General features: G+C 52.7%; 6 protein-coding genes across 6 annotated transcripts; 2 read left to right on the top strand and 4 right to left on the bottom strand.

Annotated features, from left to right (window-relative positions):
- Window positions 1–227: 227 nt before the first annotated feature.
- LMH87_001553 (uncharacterized protein) lies at window positions 228–961 on the bottom strand (the record flags this gene model as incomplete). Its single annotated transcript, XM_056192845.1, has 4 exons — window positions 228–600; window positions 650–664; window positions 753–817; window positions 884–961. The coding sequence occupies 4 exons, from the start codon at window positions 959–961 to the stop codon at window positions 228–230; spliced, it is 531 nt and encodes a 176-aa protein (XP_056049941.1).
- Window positions 962–1854: 893 nt separating this feature from the next.
- On the top strand, window positions 1855–2913 carry LMH87_001552 (uncharacterized protein; the record flags this gene model as incomplete). Its single annotated transcript, XM_056192844.1, has 3 exons — window positions 1855–1993; window positions 2262–2599; window positions 2683–2913. The coding sequence occupies 3 exons, from the start codon at window positions 1855–1857 to the stop codon at window positions 2911–2913; spliced, it is 708 nt and encodes a 235-aa protein (XP_056049940.1).
- Window positions 2914–3115: 202 nt separating this feature from the next.
- LMH87_001551 (uncharacterized protein) lies at window positions 3116–5546 on the bottom strand (the record flags this gene model as incomplete). The annotated part of the gene is made up of 3 exons (XM_056192843.1): window positions 3116–3912; window positions 3962–5450; window positions 5499–5546. The coding sequence occupies 3 exons, from the start codon at window positions 5544–5546 to the stop codon at window positions 3116–3118; spliced, it is 2334 nt and encodes a 777-aa protein (XP_056049939.1).
- Window positions 5547–6469: 923 nt separating this feature from the next.
- On the bottom strand, window positions 6470–7392 carry LMH87_001550 (uncharacterized protein; the record flags this gene model as incomplete). Its single annotated transcript, XM_056192842.1, has 2 exons — window positions 6470–6908; window positions 6974–7392. The coding sequence occupies 2 exons, from the start codon at window positions 7390–7392 to the stop codon at window positions 6470–6472; spliced, it is 858 nt and encodes a 285-aa protein (XP_056049938.1).
- A 1823-nt stretch (window positions 7393–9215) lies between these two features.
- LMH87_001549 (uncharacterized protein) lies at window positions 9216–10474 on the bottom strand (the record flags this gene model as incomplete). The annotated part of the gene is made up of 2 exons (XM_056192841.1): window positions 9216–10217; window positions 10265–10474. 2 exons carry the CDS (start codon window positions 10472–10474, stop codon window positions 9216–9218), a joined length of 1212 nt encoding a protein of 403 aa, XP_056049937.1.
- Window positions 10475–11937: 1463 nt separating this feature from the next.
- LMH87_001548 (uncharacterized protein) lies at window positions 11938–15194 on the top strand (the record flags this gene model as incomplete). The annotated part of the gene is made up of 4 exons (XM_056192840.1): window positions 11938–11967; window positions 12022–12312; window positions 12365–12762; window positions 12809–15194. 4 exons carry the CDS (start codon window positions 11938–11940, stop codon window positions 15192–15194), a joined length of 3105 nt encoding a protein of 1034 aa, XP_056049936.1.
- Window positions 15195–15509: the final 315 nt, after the last annotated feature.

Genomic DNA, 15509 nt, shown 5'->3' with positions numbered 1-15509 from the left:
CAAATATCTCTTATCATGGTCGCTGCTGGTCATATTCAGTAACCCGCCCTGCGTGCAGCACACCGTCGCATTTGCTGCCCAAGACCACTAGCTGGAAGATTGGTCTTACTTAAACAGAGAATAAGGAGTGTTTATTGGGAGCGTCTAGTAGGATCAATACAGTAGCATGAATAGCTCTAGTGACAATGCTCGTCTCTCCCCGATCTGTCAAATAGAGAAGTTAGGGTCTATCTAAGGTTGATGGTGGGATGGAGGTTGTTGAGGAGGTTGAGGTTGAGAGTGGGATTGCTGATGCTCAAAGTCGAAGCAGAAGCATTTCCAGAACTGCCTCCGAAAGAAGCACTTCCACCAGTACCTCCTCCCAGCTGAGCCTCCTCCGCCTCCGCCGCCAGAGCCTCCAGCACCACCTCCGCCAGTACCTCCTCCAACCGAACCTCCACCGTTTCCACCTCCAGAGTCTCCGGCAGCAGTAGCCCTTGTCCGCGGACGGGCGACGACCAGCTCTTTTTGTTTGATGATTCGTGCAAGAAGAAAGTATTCGGCCTCGCGCATTGCGCCGAGCAGGCCATTCCGCGAATGACACGGGCAACCGTTCGGAGGCTTGTCAGATGTCATATAAGGAGGTTTTGGCCAATTCATTATGCACTACCGTTCCGAAGTGTACCTGCTTTACCAAGCGGATTGAGCCTGGTATTATTAAAGTACCGCTCGCTCTCCATGATAGCGGCACACGAAAAATACGCCATACTTACCCTGTCAAGGATTTAAGTTGTTTGCCTTGCACGTGTTCCTTGGCTGTGTCATAAAATTGTTGGTGCTAGTATCCTCAGACAATCGTCGAAGCGGTTCGAGGGACGGAGCGACGCCAAGCTCATCCGCGGACCGTTATTGCCGGGTCGCCACCATTATCATCGGATGCCGATGTGGCCGGATGTTCCTCAGTGGACGATGTTACTGGCATGTCTAGTCGCCCATGCATGCTGGCGAACTCCATCACATTGAGCGCTGCCGATCCCCACCTGCCACCTGCCACCTGCACCAACCTCTCAACCTCTCAACGACCCTGGCCTAGTCTCTACTGGTACTGGTACAGATTAGAGAAAAAACAATATCCCCGCTCGACCAGACTTGTGCAGGGTAGTGGGCGCTTAAATCAACGTCTCCAACCAATCAGCGTGCCATGTTCAGGATCACGTCCCGCTGTGGCCACCAGCACTGCAGCGGGCTCGTCCACTAACATCTCGACAGCCGTACACCATTACCAGCCACTAGCCGTGTCTGGGACCAGGGGCCGGCCGTCCCAGGCCGCTGATTGAACGGCCGCATCTGCATCTCCCGTCACCTCAGCATGCCCTCATCTCCTCCCCTCGCCTGTTCCCATCTGTTACGCTTGCTAGGTAGGTAACTAGCAAAGTAGCGTACCAGTAGCTGGCCCGTTTGCCCTGTTCCCCGCCCCAATCGATCCCCCGTGGCTGAAATCCTCGGCGGCTACTCCCCTCTGCCTACTGGTCCAAACCCCTCCCCTTCGGCCCCTCACAGATAGAAACCCTTGCAGAGTAGCACACAGAGGTCATGCAGCGGCCTCCTCATAAGAAAAGGCCGCCCGGCCACCTGCTCCCAGCTCCTCCGATTTTGGGGTCTGTCAAATCGTGATTTTTATTCTCCTTGCTTGCTTCTCCTCATTCCGTGCGCAAAGCTTGGCCGCGGCGACGACTTGCTCTCACTGCGCCTCGTTTTGTATAGCTTTGACCAGCGAACAAGCTCTCACCGCAGCTTCCCACGTTTTCTCGCTCTGGGCTGGCCCGGGTTGCATTTTGCGTCCTTTTTACTCTAATATTCACAACTACCGCCATCATGAAGCTCAACTTCCTCATCAGCCTCGCCCTCGCTGGCTTGGCCGCCGCCCACACCGTCATCTCTTACCCAGGCTGGCGCGGCAACAACCTCATTACCAACGGCACATTTCCCTACGGAATGCAATGGATGTATCCTTGTAAGCTTTTTTCTTTGCTCGCTTCGCTCAACCTGGACGTTTATTGTTTCACGCTGCGCCCGATACATGTTTATTGCTTCTCGCTTCGCTCAACGTTTGCCTTTTGTTTCTCCCTCCGCTCAGCCCGGGCTTCTTGAACATCCTCACTTTGCCCAATGTCTCCCAGTGCGATGCTCTTCGCCCGCGCTCGACATCATGCCCAGTCCCCAGCTTTTCCTCCTCGCTGCGCTCGCTCTCATCATGTTTCGCCCCACTGACCACTTCGCAGGCGGCGGCATGGGCGTCACCAAGAACCGCACCTACTGGCCCATCGGCGGCGGCACCGTCGCCTTCCAGCCCGGCTGGTTCCGCGGCCACCTCACGGCCTTTATGCAGATCAACCTCGGCTTCGGCTCCGACGAGAGCGTCAACATCGACGGCGGCCCGCCCAACATGAGCAACCCAATGGTGCACCCCTTCCAGATCATCGGCCCGACCAACAACCCCTACCCGGGCACCGTCTGCCTCACCCAGATCCCGCTGCCCGTCGGCGCCAACGTCAAGGCCGGCGACGAGGCGACGATCCAGGTCGTCGAGACGGCGCAGCACGGTGCGGCTCTGTACTCGGTAAGTTGACGCAACACCCGACATCGGACCTCGAGCGAAGCGAGGAAAAGAAAACAAAATGACTGACTGGAGGGGGAAAATAGTGCGTCGACATCATCTTTGCTGAACCAGGCGACCCGCGTATCGCTCCCGTCAACGAGTCCAACTGCTACAACTCGACCGACATTGGCTTCGCCGACATTTATTCCATCACCACCAAGGACTCGGGCACCGACAACTACACCACCTCGGCCGCCGAGCGCACCCTGCACTCGGTCGGCTGGATGGGCTGGACGCCGTTGCTCTTTGCCGGCGCCGCGCTGCTGTTTCTGTAAATGGACCTAATGTATCTACTGCCTCCATGCTACTCATTTTCACGGTGTTTTGGCGTTTTGGGAAATCTTTGGCTGTGGTGCCCCGTACCATTACTTCGCAGCTTCGCATCTAGCTTGCATCTTCAATATACCATCTATGCATTAATCATTTTCCTCTATTTTGAAGAACGTATGCTACTCTCTATGGTTACAGCGCCACATCTCAGGCGACAAGCTTCTTGCACTCGGCAATCACCGTCTTGACCCGATCCTCAGACGCCTTGTCCGCTGCCTCGTTAATCCACCCGTTGATTCCAGGCACGGCCGTCGCATCGCCCTGAGACGTCGACACCACAGTACCCAGCGCCACCAGCCCTCGATAGAGCACCTCCGAATCGCTCTGTCCCTTGAGCAGCGCCCCAATCACCAGCAGCAGTCGCCGCCTCTGGTTGGGCGACAGCAACTTTTCCTTGTTCACCAGGACGGCCAAGTTGATAGTTGTAGTCGTCGCGGCAATCAGCAGATTGCGGTTATGCGGTCCGATGGCCGCGCCGCCCTGGATACCCGTGCCGCCCTGGATACCCGTCACGCGCTCCAGAAATGACAGCACAGTGTCCACATGGCTGTTGGCTAAACTGCGCCCGTCGGTAGTGCTAAAAAGGTTAGCGAGTGTGCGGGCGCCCATCATGGCTGCGTTTTCGTTGGGAGTCTCGCCACTGGGGAGCGCGGCGGCAATGGCGAGGTCCACCAGAGTGCCGTGCGTATCGTCCTTGTAGTTGGCTACTGTGCGGAAGCGTGCCACGCAGCGAAGCAAATCGAGGCCGGCCAGGCGATCGCCATACGGCCACTGCGTCACAACTTTGACCAGAGAAGGCAGGGCATCGATGGGGATGGCGCTGGACGATTCGAGAGCCGTCCGGAGAGCATGTAGTGAAGACTCCTCGCCCGGGTTCAGGGTTGTGTCCTTGCGACCACTGGAAATCATCGTTTTGTTGACACCCGAGATTTTATTGAAAATGACTATACTCGTTAGCATCATGTTGTGGCAAAGATACTAATGGCAACGCACCCTCGTATTTCGCAGCAGAAATGCTAAGATATTCCTTTTGCGGTAGCAAAGCAGGCTGTTGGTCTTCGTCGCCTGGGCGGTATCTCGACTCCGTGCCGTATGGGTCAGGGCCGCCGCTTTGCTCCGTCTGGCCCAGCGTGGCACCTTTGGTATTTGTCGTGATAAAATTGGCCACATTATCCAGGTACGTCAGAGGAAGCTCATTGTCGTTCAGGAATTTTGTAGCACGTTCGTAAGGGTTCTCAGAGAGGTTGTATGGCAGCTTCAACGGGGGCTTGCCGTCTTCAATGTCCACGTCGAACACAAAGTCGTATGACTTGCCCTGGTACTCCACCTTCTTGCCTGTACTCCCAACCGCGTCCACTACCGTGCCGACATTGAGCCATTGTTGCTGGCTCGTCGACCATGTGTGCGCCGTCACGCTACCATTGTCCTCTTTGATCATCTGTACCTGGCCCTCCTTTGTGCCAGACTTGCTCTGCAGAAATTCCGGGCCGGGCAGCTTCTCCTTGTTGATGCCGCCAACCTGCTGTTGGGGAATAGAAGATGCCTTGACAGAGTCTTCGAATTCTTTAAGTGTTTCCTTGTCGGCAACTCGCTCAGGCTGGCGTGTGAAGACGCGCGCGACACCATCGCTGGCGCCGGACACAATGTCGCCAGTACCGGGGTGGGCAGCGACAGTCCAGACAGAAATGGCAGGGTGTGTAATGGTTTGCGTGCACTCGAGCCCCTTCCATACACGCACAGTGCGGTCCTCTCCGGAGCTGACAAGCTCGCCCGTGGGTAGACTCACAAGCGAGTAGACAAAGCTCTCGTGGCCGTGGAGCTCGCCAATCTGCTGACCATTGAGCTTCCACAATCGAATTGTCCCATCGTTGCTCGCGCTCGCGATATCGGCGCCGCTTGGGTGTGAAGATGGCACGCGACACAATGCGCGCACCACATCAGGTGTGTGTATGGTCGTCGAAGCGTCCACCTCGCCAGCTTTGCCTTTGGTCAGGTCAAAGACGCGGATATTCTTGTCAGCACAGCCCGTCACCACAGTCTTCTCGTCCAGCGCCAGTACCGCCCACACCGCCACGCCGTCATGCCCGCTCAGCGTTAGCTCAGTTTCCCAGTTGGTCAGGTTCCAGACGCGCGCCTGGCCGTCCCAGCCGCCCGAAACTAGAAACTTTCCATCGTGGGCGACGTCCAGGGCACAGACATTGTGGGCGTGGCCGATGAGCAGACGCTCGGCGTGGTCGCTCGCCTGCTGGCGGGGGTTCCTGACTTCGATGATCGTGTCCTTGCCGCCCGAAACGACGAGGCCATCGGGGTGCTCGGCCGTGGGGGGACAAAAGGCAACGGCGTTGACGTATTCTGAGCCCCGGCTCATGAGTGAGCCCTCGAACGAAGCATTTGCGTCTTGTGAGCGACGCCAGAGCCGGACGCTGCAGTCGCGAGAGGCGGTGACAACGGTGTCGGGAGAGACGAACGCCGCCGCGCGGACCTGTAATTCCTGTTAGCGGATGCGGAGATGGATGGAGGGGCACCGTACGTCGGCTTCATGCCCTACGAGCTGCGCGGAAAGCCTGAAATCGACCATATTCGCTGAATTTGGGAGATGTAGAAGAAAGACTGCGAGCTGCAACACCTGGCAATCAGAGTGAGTGGCACAGAGTTGACACAGTGACGTTGTTGACAAATGCCTGGCCGCCGAGGTGGAGGGCTGTGGAAACAGGTGGATGCCGACCGAGCTTGTGTGGAGTGGTGATGCACGACTGCCCCTCATCCAGCAGCGTACCGTGATTGCGTACAGGGTAGGCAAACGCCTGCGAGTTCTTGAAGATGAGTTCAACGTAAATAAATGCGCATAAATTATTTAACAACATGCTATGCTTTCTCTACTGATGAACTGAGTTCGAACCTTGGGCTCCTATTTACCTGCGATTATTTTCCATCCTTGTCGCCAATTGTCGCAATACTGACCGGTCGCAAACGCAGGGTATTGTTCTTTGTCCAATACGATATACCCAAACGTCATCTCAAACCCAGTCCTCGGGAATTGTAGAGGGGAAAGAAAATTGTGGCAAAAATGGAATTGAACATTCCACGCAAAGCGCACATGCTAAGTAAGAAACGGAGTCACGGTGCATGCTTGCTGAGACGATATGAAGAATATGGTAACGCGGGGTTGGATAATCTATCAGTCTCAGACGCCAAGGTGCGACTCAAGGGCAAAACAGCTCAAGCGTTCTGCTGGTTTTGCCTGCAGCTGGCCCCTAAACACTTTCATAACCCAGAATAGCCTGGTCAAAAGCCTCTAGAAAACCATCGTACAGTGCATCCATCCCTTCCTTCGACGTGTCGGTGCCCCAAAACAATTCGTCCTCGTTTTTGAACAGGAGATGCCAAAGAGTCCAGGCGAGTGTCTTGCAGTTTTCGAATTGTTTATCCCATTCATCAAGTAGGAGCGGGAAATTGTCCCGCGACATGTCTTCCACACGAGCTTCTGTCGCGTCTTCCCAATCACCGGCCGTCCACCGCGTAAATCGGCTGTTCGCCGGTAAGCGGCCCTCCTTCCGCGTGAGAGCCTGGATGAAAACGTAGAAAAATGACTCCATCGTGCCGGTAGGTGTACGGGTTTTCCTTCAGAAGGCCAGCCGCCGAGTAATCCAGCGTGCCAGCGATGTTCCTTGCCGTGGGCGTGTGTTGCGACAGGTCTATGGCCACGTCAAAGTTGATCAGCATACCACGCCTGGTGCTTTGATTGATCAGAATATTGCTGCCTGATACGTCACGATGCAGGATGTTGGCCTTTTGCAGCACATCCCGGTGGGCTTGTATGGCGTCCCGCAGCACAACCAACAGCTCGGCAGAGTTCCGAAACGTGAATAGCGGAAGTCCGATGGGTGTGACGACAAAACACATGCAAGTGTGGTTGCGAAATGGGAAACCTGATGGCTCGCTGTATTTTTCGAACCCGCGGCTTTGTCGCGATTCTTTACACCGCTCTCAAGTAGATTTCTGTACGCTTGGTGGTGTAAACCATCGCGCAGCTCTGCGGTAGAGCCGAGCCTGTCATGGCGCACGAGGCTGGGCACATTCGTGATTCCGTTCTCCTGAACCACTTTGAAAATTTCCTCCTCTTTACTTTTGAACGACGTTCGCCATTTGAACTTGACCACGTGGCTCCACTGCTCTTCATTCTGCTTTCGGTTGTAGTAGCACAGCATACCGTAGCCGAAGACGTCTTCTGGTGTAATAGCGGCGGCTTTGCGTAGCTCCAAAGCTTCTCCGAGTACAGATATATGCCAAGCTTCAGTGTGTTCATCTTTGGGAAACAGATTGTTCGCTCCTAGTTCTTTAGGCAACATCAGGCTGAGCCCGACGATAATCGAAACTGCGTCCAGGTAGTCGGCTCGAAGGTCGAGTGGTTGAGCGACGTACATGCCGCTTCGATCAAAAGCCCATAGTTCAAAGGTTGACTCAACTATCAAGACGCCATACATGAATGGGCGTAGTGGCTGCGATCGGAAGGTTTGGCGCGCTAGGGTATAGAGGTGAACCAAGGCATCATGGTAAGGTTCACCCTCGTCTGCTGCATGGTAAGCCGCTCTGACACTTTGCCATTGATCCACGTAGTCTATCGGCTCTGCCAGAACCAAACTCTTTCCTATCATCCAACTCGGCTTCTCGAATATTTGAGACGGCTTCCAACGGCTCTCCAGTGCCAATAGTTGGGGTCCGAACAGGACCGACAGCCACGGCAACAGATCACTTGGGGGTAGCGGCCGAATAAGCACCATCGCTTCTTTGCTTGTTGCACCATCCTGGAGGATCCTCGTGACCTGCATTTCAAATCCGTTATTCCATTCAGGGAAAATCTTCTGCAGGTGCTCAGGATCGGACCCAACATGTACTCAGTGCGAATCTTGTCGAGATCTGCCAGAAAGCCTGGGTCCTTGTCATAGCTATGTGCTGCCATTATCCTCGCAGATTGTGTGAATGAGATAGCAGTGTTGGTGCCAGGAACTTGGAACGAGAGGAGAATATTTTATTGGTTCATGGATGCATACAACAGATGAGACGGATTTCGCAAGTAACGAGTGACAAGCAATGCTTTGGTCGCACCTGGCGTCCCGCAGCGGGCCCGTGCAAGGTCAACAGCGTACAGAAAATGTATATCCAGGAACCTAGGTAACGCACACCAAATCAAGCCACAATAGTCACTGCTATCCGTTGCTGGAATTGCGGACGAAAAGATGCCTTTCATGTCAACGTGCGCAAGCAGGCTTTTCGGGTTCTCCTCCGAGCCCGGCGGCACAACGACATGAGCCCGACATAAAGGCGTTGACTTTGGGCCGGTCAACTTGGTGGGAAGTCAAATGGCAGGCGCCTCCCAAGGCTTTCAGAAAAGTGCCGACTTGACCGACTTGACCGACTTGACCGACTTGACCGACTTGATCGCGTTGTTTGAGCCGCCCATTAATCTGAGGAATAACGGACTACTTTTGTTAGCCGGAAGCTGTCCCACAGCATTGGTGCGACCAAAGCCAGGCTGGGGAGCTTGCGCAAGCTCTGCCAATTTGTAGACAATCCTTCGCCGCAAATTCCAATACCCGCACGATCCAGAAATCGGCCTGACTCCTGTTTGATAATGTGAAGTTTACCATAGAGTCTCGACTAACAAAGTAAACAATGGAAGCTATGTGCCGACCCAAATCCAAGCGAATGGTACCAAATAGGGCGCCGGGTTTCCATCAAGGCGTGATTGGTTTAGTGGTAAAATTCTCCGTTGCCATCCGCAACGTCGGGGAGCCCTGGGTTCGATTCCCAGATCACGCACTGTTCATTCTTTTGCCATTTTTACACGTTTCTTTTTTGCCGCGTCGTGTCGTCGTGCTGCGGGTTGACCTTGATGGAAGGTTGGTGGGCTAGTGGGACTACGGGCGGAGGCACTTTTGCCCTAGGGTAAGGGCATGGGTAAGCTAGATTGTGGGCGGTATATTGATAAATAAGAGCGGCTTCTTCATCGAAGCGTGATTGGTTTAGTGGTAAAATTCTCCGTTGCCATCCGCAACGTCGGGGAGCCCTGGGTTCGATTCCCAGATCACGCATCGCTCATTCTTTTGCTCTTTTTGCCTCCGGGGCTGTTCGTGCTGCTGTCTTTTTGTCTACCCATGATGTCTTGTCTGGGGGCCTCAGAGGGGCCGAGTACATTGGTGATACGGCACGCATCGGCAAAGCCATTTGTCTTTTGTCAAAATTTGGCTTATTCGAGAAAGAACAATGATTGGAGAAGACCATGACATTCCTTGTGGAGCTCCCCCCAATTTGGATCCGAGACAAAGTGCTCTGCGCTGTCGCCGGCTCTTTCGAGAAACCAAACACCCGCGTCAACCATTTCCTTAGACCGGGAACTGGCTTGGTAAATGTCGTGAGCCAAATTGATATTTTCGCGCCCATGTAGAGAGAATGTGGAGCGTAGGAGTTGCAGATTGCTGTCCTGGGGATCCCTCTTGACTCGGAGCTGGGCAGCATCTCGGTAGGCAGAACAAAAGCCCTCTACGTACAACAATAGCAGCTGATGCAGGACTAAATCGTCCTTGGCATCAATAATCTCACAGCGCATGCTGGAGAGAAACTGCGCAATGTCGCCGTTGACGCCGCGTCCCTTGGCACTTCCGAACTCCCAGTCCACCAAAATTGGCGTTAGGTTCACCTCCAGAGCTGGGTCGGCTAACAGTATCGAACCTGGGTGGAAATCGCCAAAGCTGAGGGCTGGTCGATAAGTATATTTCGGGTTCTTGTATTCCTCAACTGTAGCATTGTATAGGTTTTCCGCGTTATAGTGGTCTTTGATACGGTTTTTGATGGGAAAGACAGCAAATTCCCAGACAATGTTCGTAGACACAGACTGTGATAGCTTCTCGTATGTCTGAGGGTCGGCCTGTATCTTCTGTGCAGTTTCTGGACTGTGTACAAGTGCCATGATGGAACCAGTATTGTGGCCAAGCTTGGAGACTTGGTCGGCAGAGGCTATGCTGGAGTCTTTGGCCGCGGCCTTGATGAAGTCGACAATGTTGACCAGGCGTCCAAGATCGGATAGCAGCAAGATCGAAGCCTCTTGATTCGAATCGCTAATCTTCAAGACGGACTCTTTGCCATAGTCGTGACGCAGGAGACGTGGTGTATTCCAAGCTGGGCCAGTCTGGCGCGAGTCAAATAGCAGGCCGCCTCTATCCCATAGTCGCAGGATGGCCGCTTCAACAGCCTGAAGGCGTTAGTAGGAGCGCTGAAAGGCGTAGCAGGTTAGCCTACCTGTCGCCCAGTCGAGAAATGTAGCATTGGGCCGGCACTTTCAACATATGGATGCGCATGCTTGAGAACTAGACTGGTAGGGCCGGCGTCGCCAGAAAGTTTCGTCGCTCGGTGAGTTGAATTGACGACGCCCCCAGTCAGACGTTTGGTCTCCCAGGTCGTTCCCGGGTACACGGACTCGAGGTAGCCGGAGTAGTCGGGATTCGTCATGGTGGCGGGCAAGAATTTTTTTTGAAAACAATAGCGAAATGGACAATATTACGGCTTGGGCATAATAATAGGATTGCGAGAATGAATAGACTCAGCGACGAAGATATAGAATGCCTGGGAGATCTTGGTATTTGAGTCAAGCCCCAGGGCCCACCGCTCAGCGCTGTTCTCCACGCAGCTGAACTGACGAGAGCCTGCCCGACGATGCATCATTCTGATTCACATTCTGCTCTGAGTCACCTGGATGCGGGAGCCAAGCTGCGTATTCTTTGCGAGATAGCCAAGCAATTGTACAATTGGCAAGGCAGTATCGAATATGCCAAATCATTGAGCCTACCTACCTAGGTCGGTAGCTAAATGGTACGCCAGTGGGCACCACCGTTGGATGGCCCTGTAAAGTTCATTGTGGTGACCGCCGACGACGCCAGTGGCTACTACAAGTACCTAGCTACTGTGGACAGACAGAAATCGAAGCCAAGCAAGAAAAGAAGATACGAAAAAAGCGAAGAATAGAAATTACACATAGATGTAGAGTCATAAAAAAAAACAAAAAAAAACAAGGAAACCGCTGCTTTATTTGAGCGGCGGCTGTTTTGCCACCTAGGTTGGTACTGGACCATTACCTAACAACTTACACAAGGCGCCCCGAAATGCGAGATCACGTTCAGCTATGGAAATGGATAAAGGCCTTGGAGCATTGACTGACGGTTTGATTTAAACGACATGACATATACTGAGAGCAATAGGCATTCAAGGCAGGGTCTGGATCAGTTAGTTTTAGCTGAGAAACAGAACGGTACTTATTCACGGTGCGTAAATGGAGGTAACCTAGCGTCCGCAGAGAGATCAGTTCATCGGTCTTGAAGCAGCAGTGCTATTCGAACGACAATAAGACAAATAGAGTCAAATTATTGAATGGGATAGCTGCAAGTGAGCTACCTTTGACGCATCACATCCTATTCGACACCGCCAGGCTTTCAAACGGCCCACCGAAATACCTATGGCCATCGCGTGCTTCACATTCTTCAGCTTGGACAACCAGGCGAATTCAGGGCACAGAAATTGACCCAAATTAGGGGATTTATGCAAGTAAGAGTCCTACCTACCTATTCTAGCCCCAAAAGATACAGGTAGGTCGTCGTCAAAGCCCGTAGCCTAGATAAGGTAAATGTGGCAAGCAGGCCGGCAAATGTTGCAAACGCGCGCGCCAGCTGGCAGGACCGCCGCCTCGAATCAGCATGACAACAAGACATGCGGTCCTCACTTCTCTCTGGTTTGTTTTCCTTTCTTCATCTAACGTTCGCTTCTCGTCTGTTTGATTTGATTTGATTGCGATGCCTTCTCCAAGAATCGTCGTTCAAGACTTACGTTGCATTTTCGAAACTCGTTTGCTTTAATTCTTTTTCGCTTTGAAATTTGGCGCGCTTAAGCTTTCCTGGTCCCTCAAATTCTTCACCACAGAAATGGCCATCTCCAACCGGGATAGAGCATTGGTACACATCCTGGTCCCTAAAGCCAAGAACTATCTATACTAACTCTTCAAAAAGCAATTAGACTCCTTCTTTCTTCCATCGGGGTCAACGGCTCACGACCAACTCCAGCCAAAAACGAACTGGCTCAAAGAGCCGGAATTCCCGTCGCCCGACGAAATACTTTCCAACTCAGCGCCTAAATTGCTGTGCATTGATAATGCCGATATTACGTCAAAGCAAGAATATCTGGAGAAGCATTACCGCATGCAGCGGTATGAGGCGATCGAACCCACCAGATTCGCCGTGAGCGAGTTTTGCAAAAACCCGACCATGGGGGAAGGGGAGCTGGCGTATATTTACAGCAGAGTAAGTGGATCAGACACATTTACCTGCACATGAGAGCTGATTTTAGTCCAAGGTTCAAATGCAAGGAGTTGTACTGACGGCGCACGGTGCTGCCCACCGAGCCTCGTTCTCGACGGACAGATGCAGCGACACGCCGGTGGACTGGGCCAACTCTGGCCGACTCTGCCAAGGCTCTCTTGTTGTATTATCACCTGTAGAGGATGCTTTCAGGTCAAAGTGCCTGGTCGCTATCGTCGCGTATCGGTTTCTCTTGGGCGGTTTGTGGCCGAACCTAGACGCGGAGCCTCCGGAGCCTGATGACACGCCACCTAGAATCGATTTGTACTTTTCCAGCTGGACCGAAAAGCTTCTTGACCCAAACATCAAATACTTCATGCTTGAAAGCAAGAATGGATACTTTGAGTCCTTCCGTCACACCATGAGGGCCCTACAAACGGCTGCATCCGAGAAGTAAGCTACACTCATTCCTCATCTAAAACCATACTGATAAACTCAGATCGCTACTAGACAAATACGTGTTGGCGAATAGTGCGAGCGAGATCACGACTGAAAGCCCTGTTGTAAACCTTCGCTCACAAACACGAAATACCCTTGATAAGTCGCAAGCCGCCGCCTCCAGAGCCATAATTGGCCGGGAACTCGCCATTGTGCAAGGTCCTCCCGGAACGGGCAAGACACACACAACTGTCATAACTATAGAAGAGATACTACGTCAGTTCAATCCGACCAAGCCGATCATTGTTGCCGCTGTAACAAATCATGCACTGGACCAACTTCTTCAGCGGTGTCTCCTGAGGGACATCGTGATCTGCCGCTTAGGCGGCCGCACAGTCTCGGAAACAATAGAGGAGCATTCTTTGTGTAAGACTCGAGAAAGAAATAAAGGCACTGTTCCAGGGATTGGACTACCAGGTGCTGTGTATCGTGATTTTGAAACCGCACTTCAAGTACTCGAGTTCCATCTCAAGAAGTCCTTCCAGGGCCCGCTGAGCTACGACGCAAAGTTGTTCAGGGACGCCAAAATCATCACTGCTCAGCAATTTGATTCTCTTCAAGATAAGGATTGGGAGACCTTGGCTGAAGTCAATCCCCTGTTGGTATGGCTTGGCTGGGAACACTTCGGGACATCGTCAGCTGAGGTATCAAAAGCCAAGCTCGGGGAGAAATGGAAGGCCAACAACAAAGATAAAGGAAAGGATGACGAGGAGCCCAAAAGACGGCTTCCAGATCCCGACAAGCCAATAGGGCCGTTCATTCCGTTGCGCGAATGTTCAGACCGCCCAGCTGCACGTCTCAAAAGCATGCTGGCTCGCAACCGCGATCTATACAAAATCAAAGCTCAGCATCGTGAGGAATTATTCAACTACATGTGCCACGAACTGGCCAAGGAAAGCCAAGCAAAACTTCAAGAGTCGTTCAACAAATTTCAGGTCGCCTGTCAACGGTTGCAAAAGCACAAAATAGATCGTGACAACCGCGTCGTGGCAAGAACCGGGGTTCAAGTCCTTGGGTGCACCATCACTGGCTTATCTAAATATCGACAATTACTCTCCATGATTGGCCCTGATGTGCTTATCATTGATGAAGCATCAGAGGCAACGGAAGGCAGCATTGCAGCCGCACTGCTTCCATCGCTCAAACACCTGGCCTTGATCGGTGATCACCAACAGTTAACGCCTCGTCCTATCACCCAAGCCCTCACGCACCCAATCTTTGCCTTGGACATGTCCTTGTTCGAACGACTAGTCACAAAGAATGAAATGCCCTACATCATTCTCAATATGCAGCGACGCATGATTCCTGAGATTCGACAGCTAGTCAACCTCTTCTACCCGGATCTTCGGGATCATAGCAGTGTGATGAAGCGCGAAGCGGTAAAGGGGCTCGGGCCAGCCCTGTGGTGGTTTAGCCATGCTTGGCCAGAACAAACTAACTCAGGTGCTTCTGGTCACAGCATCTGCAACAATGAGGAAGCCGATATGATTGTGCACTTTGCCAGATATCTTTTCCGCTGCGGTACCCCCGTCGAAAAGCTCACTATTTTGACTTTTTATACTGCGCAACAGGAGCTCATTCAATCAAAGCTCAGCATGCACAGTCTTGGGTCAAACATTTGCAAAACTGTCGACAGTTTCCAGGGATGCGAGAATGACGTGATTCTTCTGTCCGTTGTTCGCAGTCCGCATCCAGGACGAGGTCCAAGAGTCGGTTTTATCGAAAACTTACATCGTGCAACAGTAGCGTTGAGCCGAGCTCGGAATGCCTTCTACATCTTCGGCAATGCTGAGAGCCTGAAAGGCAGCGCAACTTGGGATCCTGTTCTCGATGCTCTCGGTCCGTTGAAAGAGGACCGCTTGCCCCTGGTGTGCCCCATCCACAACACAATAGCCTTCATCCGCTGCTCAGAACAATGGCCCTCGCTTTCGGGAGAGGGGGGTTGTCGCGGGCAAGGGTGCGAAACCGATGAAGGCAGCGAAAACAAAATCGTAAGCAAAATCGTTGGGATGCAAAAAGCCAAGACTCAGATTCCAGAACGTGTCGTGCCTCTTCAACGGCCATTCATTCCTGCCAAGGCTGCTTTGAAGCTCGACAAGGCTACACTTGACTCAGTGGATAGCGCGACGTCGCGGCCAAGAATTAGTGTTGACAGAAGCTCTTTGGCAAGCCTTAGCCAAGACAGCACTGCACACAGTAGTGACGACGTGATTGAGATGGGTTATGATGCGTATCTTGCAGAGTTTGAAGAGTTGGCGGTTAGTGCAAGATACGAGATGTTGCGGGGGCAGCTTTTGGATTTGGAAAAGTCCGAAATGGACCAGGTAAAGGAGGAAGTGGCGGTGGAAGTGGTGGAAGCCAGTCGCGATCTCATTAACTTCGATTAGCATTGGCATGCTTTTTCGCTCGGCGCTAGAATGAACAGGTTTTACTGGAGCTACAGAAGAAGAAAAGGGTTGCCTGATTTTTCCATCCTAGCTTTTTCTTCTTCTTCTTCTTCTTCTTCTAAAAAAAAAGAAATTGCTATTCCAGTCTGATAAAACAGTGTGTAAAGCAATGGTAGCCCCGCGGAAGCTGTCGCTGGAGTGATTTGCTAAGCAAGCCTGCGTTAGCGCGCGCGCATCAGATCTGTGAATCTTCTTTCAACAACGCACCTCAGCCAATTGACGAGCAACACTTCTTCGCGGGCATACACCATAAAA

Source organism: Akanthomyces muscarius, chromosome 3 (genome assembly GCF_028009165.1).
Source record: "Akanthomyces muscarius strain Ve6 chromosome 3, whole genome shotgun sequence".
NCBI lineage: Eukaryota > Fungi > Ascomycota > Sordariomycetes > Hypocreales > Cordycipitaceae > Akanthomyces > Akanthomyces muscarius.
This window is presented reverse-complemented; position numbering and strand designations above follow the sequence as displayed.